The following is a 10717-nucleotide window of genomic DNA, read 5'->3' as shown; positions in this document are numbered from 1 at the left end:
GGTGAAACAGGCCGGTCACTAGAAACCAGAATTAAAGAACATATGGCAGCCATCCGCCTAAAACATAACACTTCCCCCTGGTACTACCACACAATAGACTATAATTGCCAAATTAATAAAAACAATACAAAAGTGTTACATGTAGAAAAAGACCCATATAAAAGAAAATTTAAAGAACACATAGAAATCAAAAAACACCCTAAAGATAACTTAATCAACGTTTCAGAAGGCATGTCCATAGACCCCCAATGGTACAAACTCATAGAGAACGCCTCCACGCGTTAAAGATTGTTTAAATCACAACCCCCGTGTACGGAATGTGGGTAACTGTTTATATAACATTACTTGACGGTATTCTGTTACTAGGCGAACAACGGATAACACCAGTTGTTAAAAATTTTTTGTACTATGTTCCTTTTGTATCTGAAATAATACATTCTAACTAAAATGTAAGTGTGTGTTGATATTTTTTTAAATTAATATTCTATGATATACAGTTCTTCATAAAAATGATATGTTAAACAGCCTCCCCCTTATGCCACTTTTTTCATATCATAGGCTATACCATACTACTATGTAATTAAAAATTTTGTAAAATACATCTATGCTGTACCATTATATGTCAAGTAAGCATTTTTATGTTATCATCACCTCGCGTTTTTAGTTATGTTCCTACTAGCCAATGTCGTAAAACTAACCTTAAATTATTTTTTTTTTTGTGTAATCTTAACAGCACTGAAGAGGGGTTGGGAATATAAGCCAACCCAAAATGCATATGAATTAAGAATTTTTTAAATAAAACGTACGTTTTCTAACCAATTGCTGTCCGTTCGTCTACCAACTTGTTTTGGATTACACAGACGCTACACACTGCATCTGATGATACAGCAACCACGTCCTCTACATTAATTTACATTTAATTATTTTCACGGTAATATTCGAAAACAATCAAAAATTTACTCGCGTCCAATTCAAATCAAATTAACTCAATATTTATTCATATCGAAGCGAATTATAGATATGTGAATTGACTTTTAACGAAGGAGTTTATAAGCCAAATTTTACATTGTTCACGGCACTCTCTTGTTAAATCAGTATAAGGAATAGTTTCATTATATTTAGACTTAAGGAACTGAAAATAAATTGTTATTTTAATTATTTATTTAGTAAAGTCTTAATTGATACCGAGAAGTTTATTGCCTACGTTTGTAATTGAAAATTTGAATTACTCCAATCTCTCTGTTACTAAAGACCTTTCTCCATTTTAATTTCGTATGTTAGCAAAAGTATTTTATGTTTTGCATCTTCTAAATATATAAACATGATATCAGTTAATGTTTCAAATGACAAATTACATTATTACTTTTTTATTTTGTTGGTAAATATACTTAATATAGATTGAATATTAATTAGCTGAATAATTTGTGTTTAATTGCGAATTTATGCAATTAAAAGTGGATTTTTTTAATTTGGTAATTAAATTAACAAACAATACTACATCAGTGAGGATTACGACCATTGAAAAATTGATTTATATAGACATAAAATCAATATTATTCATTTAAAAATCTTATTTTTGACCAGTCATAGATAATCAGAATGATTATGATGACAATTAATTATGTAAATTATTGAAGAAACGCAGAAGTTGAGTGCCGAGTAATGGAATCGAAAGAGCCACTCTTCAAGTAATGGTGGCTACCTGAGGTCAGCGATTTGAATCTGTTGTGGGCAGTCGCTTTTTACGTCATCTAATTACCTAAACTATGAATTAATTGTCTTATTAATAAGTTCTAATTCTATAGAAGCATCAAAATAGCAAAGGTACAAACATATTTACATCACAGTTTGTTCAGAAATAATGAAATTAATCTATTGTCTACTTCAGTAAAGTTGCGATTTAAACATATATTTGTTATTTAACTGTTAGTTTCATGAATAATTAAAGATTTATACTTTATAGTCTGTTATGTGATCAAGCTTTTAAATGAATATTCAAAATGCTCAAAGGCTTCAGAATGCTTCTTTGATGACTGAATTTGTGTAGGATCCGATGATGGAATGTACAGTCCCAAAAGGAGTTTTGTCTAAAGTGAATCTTGGACCTTGATCAATACTACTTACTTTTCTTAGTACGACTCATTGAGGGTCAATTTGCTTAAATAAAATAATAAAAACATATATAACATATAACTTATATGTTTTCTACTGTTATATAAATAGGATATTCAGTTGTTATTGGTATCGAGCACTAGACAAATGCCAATGTGTAGCTATCAAAAACAATTGTTACACTGCAGTTGTGTTTAGTTAATGTGCATATTTTTAATGCTGTTTGTTTGAAATATGATTTTATTAAGTTTAAACTGATTTTTAATATATCATTATACAATCAGTAGTAATACTGAAAGTAATTTGCATTTTAATCACGTTAGCAATATAATTTACTGTCGAACAGGCAGAAAAAATGGTAGCAAACCCGTTTTCAATTTTGTTATTTAATAAGTTACATATTCCTAAAAAAACATTTCATTTAATCAGTGTAATTTTGATGTGTTTAATGATAATTATGACTAAACTGTTTAAAATTTTATTATAATATTTCAAGGAAAAAAACTAATTTACATTTTCTTTCAATAATTTAAATTATAATAATTTGTAGACATCGTAATTAAACTGCAAAAGAAAGACATTGTTTAAGATTCAAATATTTGATTTTTAAAACTGAATTAATGTATTGGGAAAATTCTTTTTAAAATTTGAAAATATATTTTTCTTTTCTCAAATTTAATACATTTTACAAATCAGGATGAATTGCATTAATTCATGGAATATTAATCAATGAATTTTAATTGATAATTGACTTCACAAAGCTTGTCCTGTTTATAAACTAATATGAATAATTTTTCTAAATATTGTTTTTAAAATTGGTTTAATCCATTTATCTATCAGTTTTGCTTTTTTTTTTTTTTTTTTTTTAAATTTTTTTGGATTGACCTACTTTTTTTCAACTTTCATTGCTTCCTTTTATCTTCTCTTTGGTCTCTTATTTAATTTCCGTGAACTTATAGTGACTCTCTTGTTAACATATAGTTTCTTCTCTTCTTATATGATGTGTAAATCATTATAATACTGTACATGTCTTTCATAACCTAAACAAGTATACCAACACATAAGTAAACTTTATCTATTGTGTGTTATTTCTTTAATATACTAATTTTGATTAAAACACTTAGCATTATTAGTTCAATAAATGACCATTTGAGGCAGTGTTTCTAATTAGTTTCACCTTACTTTGTAATTTCTTTCCTTGCATTGGTCCTATTTCTTGATCTTACAGCACTGCTCTGAACTATATGGTAGTTCTGCAGCACCCCAGTCAGAAACACTGATTAAAGGTGACATTGTCATTTGGAATTATTTTGTACAGCTGCTATTTTACCCTAATTAGTGAGATGTAACCTGCGTATATGCTTAAACTATGTTGTTCTATGGAAAGGTGATGCTTATTAGATTCAAACCGAAGACAAACAAAGTGTCACTAATCTTTATCTTCAGTTCTATACATTAACCTCAAACTGTTCAGGATTTTTAAGGGCATCATCGGTGAAAGTTTTTCGAGGCACAACTAAACGCACAACCGATACTCTGAGACAGGTATTTGAGTTTCCAGATTGTGTGCGTTTAGTTGGTCATTTACTGGTTGAGTCACCCCATAAGAAGATACTTAATACTTGGATTCTTATGCTTATTTACTATGAAATATCGATGTAACAATTAGTGTTTTAGGTAAATATTTCATGTTATATCATTGAAACAAAATGTTTTTCCTAGTTACAACTTTACTTTCAGGCTTTCCTCAGTAAACCAGTTTGAAGATTTATAGTAGTTGAAAAATCAAATTAATTGAAAGAGTTTATAGAATTATTTTTGAGTTTCTTATTAAAAAAATAGAAATTGTTCTGTTCTTTGATATTACTATACTGGACCAAATATCCAGCAAGCTTGAGACCAGAAGAGTCCACATACAGGCTAAATATATACTTAAAATATAGAATAAACAATGGAAAGTAAAGAATGAAATTGTCTTTAATACACAAGTGATTAACAAAGAAAATTTGTTTATTTTTAAAGGCAAGGATATGGTATGGGTGCATACTAAAGTATTATACAATATATGTGATAGGTAAGACATTGTGAATACAAAGAAATGAAGCATTTCATAATTCTAAACATTAGTAGGTTTAAATTATGAGATATGAAGAGAAACAAAAGCATGCAATGTGTGTTTATGTCTCTAGATGAGATCTTTTGATCTTATGATAAAAATCAAGGCTAATGCTACAGTTTGAGTTAGATCTCTTATTTTGTAACAGTGTCTGGCCCAAAAGTGCTAATTATATTCACAAGATCAAAGTCCCATACTGATTGCAAATATATTTATAGATCAAAAATTAAAATAGTGTGTAGAAAAAGTAGATCTTTACCTGTTAGTCAATGCATTGAATATTAAACATTTGTTTCCAATCGATATCACTGTCAAATGTAGAATTTGAAAGTAGTAATCACTGCAATAAATTTACACATAAGCATTTATAGAAATTTACAGATAACACTTTGGGAGTTAAAAGAAGAAAGTTAATGAGAATTAAAAAGAAATTACATTCAATAATTATGTATAAAATTATCTGTATGTGTCGAAATGAATGAATTATGCATTTGCCAAAGTATCTCAGTAGTTTTTATACTGAAAGTATAAATAATTATTGATTTTTCTCATTAGTTATACAAAACAGTTATCTATCAAATTAAATAAAGTCCATGACCTGAAAAACTGGATTTTGAATTTTTCAGACTGTTGTTATGATTACAAATTAAACATCTGTTGAACCAGTTTACGATAAGTTTGTTTATGTTTTGCAATATTTTAAATGAGATTAACATTAAATATCTAAATGGTAATCATAGAGGCATTTATTCTCTAATTATTTATGTAACATCTATATTTAGAATTAATATTACACAAAATATGTTGAATATTACCATAAAAATATATAAATTTAGTGCAAATGATGTTGTCAAGAGTGGATGATTTAAGTTGCGTGTCATATTTTCTCCTGGAAAATTTTGGTGGACTAGTAACTGATCACTTGCGGACTGGTACTTACCTACTGTAGACGAGCAGGCAATAAATTTCTTTTGATATTCTTTTGTTATATAATTGTTTCTGTCAGGGATGTAGAGTCGATAGACCAAGCCTCCAACTCTAACTCCTGCTTCTATATCTTGGAGATCATCATAGCATAAGACTATGCGTTACAGGAGGTTCCTACCAGGAGTTTAATATAAAATAAATAATTACAAAAAACTGTTCTTAAGAATGTTTGCACAGTGTGTTGGATGACTTTTCAATCATTCCGAGCATACACATGAGCATTCATTTTGCTCAATAGAAGTAAGAAGGTTGCGACTTGTCAAATTACGATACCAATAAGTCACGAGTTTATTCAAATGAGACAAGCCCATGCATATTGCAGTTTCGAGTGGCAAAATGTTGGCAGTAATTGCACGGCATAAATCACTCTTCTGTTCAGAACAAAGAAGATACATGAAATTCAGAGTTAGTGAATGGAAAATAGAAAGAAAGCATTTATCTCTCCATTCTTTACTCAATATCTTTGAATCTTGTTTCTTCTTTATTAAGCAAAGAAATTTATTAAAGTTTTCATCATTTTTTAGAAAATAAGTGCATTAAATACGATCCCAAGTACGTATGTAATTTTAATTGTAAGATTTTGATAATGAAAGTAATAAATTATGTAATGAGAAATTTGGAGGGTAAACTATTTTGCACAGATTTCATTTTTATTTTATCAGTTAATTTGTTATGTTTTTATAACTGGAGCACTTATTCAAATGATTATTTCTGCTATTTATTTATTTATTTAATTTTTTTCTTTACATTTTTTTTACTCAGTATGCCTGTTATTCTTCTCATTTCTCTAAAAGAAATCCTTAGAACTGTCATTTCTTGCAATAAAAGTAGAAAGCTTGCTTTATAAAGATAAAAAATAAGAAAAAAGTATATAAAAACATTTGTTTACAATTCAAAATTGTTTAGGTTCATCAAATATACTTGTGAAACTTAAGAAATTCATATTTAATATATTAATTATTTTCTGATCTGTAATTCTAAACATATTCTGACTGTAAAATATCCATTTATAGAGAGTAAAACGTTAAAACATCTGAATGAAATTTTTATTTAAGAACATAATGAATTATTTATTTCCCGTAAAAGAGAAAGAAGGTATAAATTCAATTTGACCGTGTGTAAATTCTCATATATACTACTTGAATATAGAACTTGAGCAGCATGCTTTAAACTCTCTCACTCCTATAATTTAATTATAAAAAAAAAACTTAGAGTTGCATTTTAAATAACTGTTTAATATTTTATATTATTTACATTACTTAATGATTATTAGTTCAGAATAGATCTGTTGTTTCTTGGCACGAGAAATTCCAAGACTAAATTGTGCTCATGGTTTAGCTTAATATAAATTATTGTGATCTGTTAGAATAAGCTGCATATTTTTTTTAAAAAGTAGGATAAACTGCATCACATTTAAAGAAACGGATAATTTGCATCAGGCCGAGAGAAATTAGGATAAACTGCCTGGTGGAAAGAAACTAGGATAAGTTACACTAAGCTGATAGTAATAAATTGTAATTTACCAATTCTAGGTGGATCTGAACTTATTACTTTCAGTCTGATTCATGAATAAATTTAAAATAGGCTACTTTTTTGTATTTCAGCAAATATTCAAGACGACAAATTCTTCAATTTTTATGCTAAACAAGGACAGAAATCTATGAACTTGCACTTCCAAAGATTAAATTTCCTGTTTTTGTTCTCTTTTATGCTTTTCATTACGTTTGTTTTTTTAGAGTAAACAAGGTCGTAAATCAAAACTTTCTTTCTTTTATATTTTCATTTTCTAATTATTCATTCAGTGTCAGGGATTTTTATTCCTGGAAAGTACGTAGCAATTTTGCTGTACGTTTACATGTATTAAAAAAAGAGAGAGCGAGAGAGAAAGATAAAGGGAACAGCCTTAGGTACAGTACAAAGCATAGGGAAATCTAATTAGTTTCGATGTTGGGAAGACCTTGAATTGCAGTTCTGAAAAACGTTTAATAAAAGGAATGCCAGATGCTTTACTAAGCGAGTTATTATTGATCCACTACTACACCAGCACCAATATAATCAAAGATAATATTCGACTAGGAGAAAATTATGAATTCGTTATCTCCTCCACACCTAACGACTTTACACATAAATCTTTACACACACTCGACACGGAACTTACGGTGTAATATAACTTTTCTGATACTTTTCAGTATCTAGGTCAAGAACTACAAGTTAAAAACGAAGGTAATTTATAATTTCGAAGGAGCTAAAAATGAAACACGCGAGTCGTACGATTGATTGTTTCCTATTAAAATTTTCATAAAGTGAAAATTATTGGGGAGGAATTGTAAATTGCGTGTAAACACTACGTGATTAAATGCAAATTTTATTTGTTAGAAGCGCGTAGACTTTGTTATTGTTATCAAAGTAATTCGACGTGAATTTTTCTTAGAAACGCGAAAAATGGCCATAAATCGATAGGAGTTGCACCCAAAACAGTCCGTTTATAAACGTTTCGTAAACAGTAAAAATGTTTGGTGTATCGACCTTCATTGATTACTTTCAGTCCAGATGTTAAATCCCCCTTTTCCCTTATCTTCTTTTTATGTACAGACCTCTATAACGTAACTTCCAGACCATTTCACTGTAATTCGATACACGTAAACCTATTTTACAGTCGTGTGTAGCTTTGACTAGTTTCTGATGAACCGAGATAACGCGTAACCTTTTAACATTGAACAGAATTAAACTATATACGTTTGAGAGTAACACACTGTTACTCTAATTTATACGGTTTAAATATTTATAAACACTGCGTATTTTGCCATTAATTTCGTTAATTCGTTCGCTACTTACGCTTAGCGGTCGTATAGACATGTTACTAACAACGTAACGATCGATTTATCATCTGTGAAAGTTTTTATCATCTTCATTTATCTAGAAAATGATGATTTGGTTGATAAGGCGTTGTTTGTGTCACGAATACTCGATATGCATTAACGTTACATCGAACTTTTTGACATGTCGGCACAGTTGTATGCGTTTTCTACATGGGGGTATTGATTCAGAAATCAATAAATTGCTTGATACAGAGGGAAATATCGAATTAAATTTCGATTTTAAAAAAAAATGATTCCAATTGATCGTTTGTAAAAGATTCAATTAGATAAAACTGATCTCTTCCTCCAATTGTTTTTGTTTTCCCCTCGGAAATGCTCTCTCGTAGAGGAAGAGATCTGATCGATTAGTTTGGCTTTTAAAGGAAAATTTTAACTCGTTTTAACGCCAGTTGACAGCTCTGTATAACCTTTATATTGTTCGCCAGATCGGGGAAAAAAAACCGCAATGTACAGGAAAAATACAGAAAAATCAGTTGGTAGTGTCAACAACTCTTCAGAACGCAACGAAAATTTATGTAAAGAACAGTTGCCCAGACGACTACAGCGAATCCTTTCAAGCATTACTCTATCGAATTAACTGGAAATCCTACGATGTCTAATCCTGGAACGGTGAGACGTTCTAGTTTTAAAAAAAAAAGTGATATTTATGTAGTGTTAAATAAAAGTGTTTATTGCAGGAAATAGCTGTAACAAGTATTTTTCCGGAACAAACACGTTAAATACGTATACATCGATAAACAATCAATAAATCGCCATTACTGTAGCGTGCATACTGACTTTGCATATTAATAAATCTTGATATACAATTGTAGTTGTGTTGCTGGAGTGTTTATTCTTGATATCTTGTTTGTTTTTTTGAAAAACCATTGACGTTTATTCTGTAATTATCGTAGTCTTTTCGTTTTAATGTGAAACGTCAGTTGTTATTTTTTTTATTTAATTTCAGAAACGGCTCCAGAAAGAGTTAATGGCCATACAGAAGGAACCACCACCCGGTGTTAGCGTCAATCCAAACAATATCGGTCCAAATCTAACCCAGTAAGTAGAATTTTTCGATTTATAATAATGTAAAGCCAAAAATCAGTCTAGAAAATGCTCGAGTTCAAATAGGAACAGGACCCACGACAATTCTAGCGTAGTAGTTAACATTACTGGGATGATTAATAAGAATGTTGTTTCTAAATTACAGATGGGTGGTGGACATGGAAGGTGCTGCAGGGACCCTTTACGAGGGCGAAAAGTTCCAATTATTATTTAAATTTAGTCAGAAATATCCATTCGATTCACCAGAAGTGAGTAAACTTTTAAGTAGATTTAATGTATTATATACATCGGCAACAGTAACGATAATGATTACGTCACAGGTCACTTTCATTGGGCCAAATATTCCCGTACATCCGCACGTCTACAGCAACGGTCATATTTGTCTATCGATTTTGACAGAGGACTGGTCACCCGCTCTCTCGGTACAATCCGTGTGCCTCAGTATTGTTTCTATGTTGTCCAGTTGCAAAGAAAAGGTAAGTCAAGTTCTAAATATTCGTCACGAGCATATATTGGGGATGACGTCATAGAGTCCGAATTACCGTTACAGAAACGTCCACCCGACAATTCCTTGTACGTGAAAACGTGTAGTAAAAATCCCAAGAAAACGAAGTGGTGGTATCACGGTGAGTTACTCGTCACAGTTACGTTTAATTAACGTCACTACGATAGTAACATTTCTTTTATTAACAGATGATTCCGTCTGACATCAAAGAATTTAGGCATTGCGAGAGATTCCATGTGGCACCAACACCGAAAAGTCAAAAAAAGTAAAAGTATATATATATATATGGACGATAATTTTTTTATTTGAGTCACTGGCACCAGCAAAATCTGTTACCAAAGTTTTATTTCTTCATCGGTTTTTGTCTTTTTATTATTACATTGTTCTTTTAAAAAATAAAACAGAGAACACGTGTATGTTTACTGTACTGCTAAAAAAACGGTGATAAAATTTCTGTATTGCTGGACAACTGGCGATAAAGTTAGCTGTATTGCTGGAAAACGCTGATGAAAAATTGGTATTGCTGGAAAGCTGGCAATAAGGTTTTGCTGTATTGCTGGAAAACGGGGACGATGAAATTGCTGTGTTGCTGGAAAACCGGCGATAAAGTTACTGTATTGCTGAAAAACCGATAAAAAATCCGATTGCTTTATGGACAATTTTTTTTTTGCGACAGCGCACCCTCTGGGGGCAAAAAACCAAGTTTTTTGTTTGTTTTCGCACTTCGCGTCCCTTTTATGAAGTTTTATTATTGTTTACTCTCGACACGAGAGAATTAAAATTAAAAAAAAAACAGCACTTACAATTGTATAATTCACTCTCAATTGCTTCAAAGATTCCTAATTCCATCGTAATTTGTGGATTCAAAAATAAGAAAAGGTTGGTATAAAAATATATATAAATATACAGTATATATATATATATATATATATTTACGATTATGTAAATACATTATTATGCAAATGATTTCTACGTTTTGAAGAAACAAAGTTCTATGTATCATCTTATTTATCTTATATTTATCACAAGAAGTCGTGTTACGTCATATAATAACTATTATTATTATTATTATTA

The 10717-nt window shown here is 30.1% G+C and overlaps 1 protein-coding gene across 3 annotated transcripts in view; it reads left to right on the top strand.

Annotated features, from left to right (window-relative positions):
• Positions 1–10525, top strand: part of LOC111629160 (ubiquitin-conjugating enzyme E2 W-like) — a 49319-nt gene extending 38794 nt beyond the window's left edge. For all 3 annotated transcript variants that reach the window (XM_023373036.1, XM_023373044.1, XM_023373052.1), the window contains exons 2-6: positions 9041–9132; positions 9284–9386; positions 9459–9614; positions 9689–9764; positions 9832–10525. In XM_023373036.1, coding sequence (XP_023228804.1) covers positions 9041–9132; positions 9284–9386; positions 9459–9614; positions 9689–9764; positions 9832–9845 — 441 coding nt within the window. In that variant the 3' untranslated portion in view covers positions 9846–10525. The remainder of the gene's footprint in view (positions 1–9040; positions 9133–9283; positions 9387–9458; positions 9615–9688; positions 9765–9831) is intronic.
• The last annotated feature ends 192 nt before the right edge of the window (positions 10526–10717 follow it).

Source organism: Centruroides sculpturatus, unplaced genomic scaffold, assembly GCF_000671375.1.
Source record: "Centruroides sculpturatus isolate CEXI.00-Female unplaced genomic scaffold, Cexi_2.0 scaffold51, whole genome shotgun sequence".
NCBI classification, from domain to species: domain Eukaryota; kingdom Metazoa; phylum Arthropoda; class Arachnida; order Scorpiones; family Buthidae; genus Centruroides; species Centruroides sculpturatus.
The sequence above is the reverse complement of the archived record's forward strand: the minus strand, read 5'-3'. Positions and strand labels throughout refer to the sequence as shown.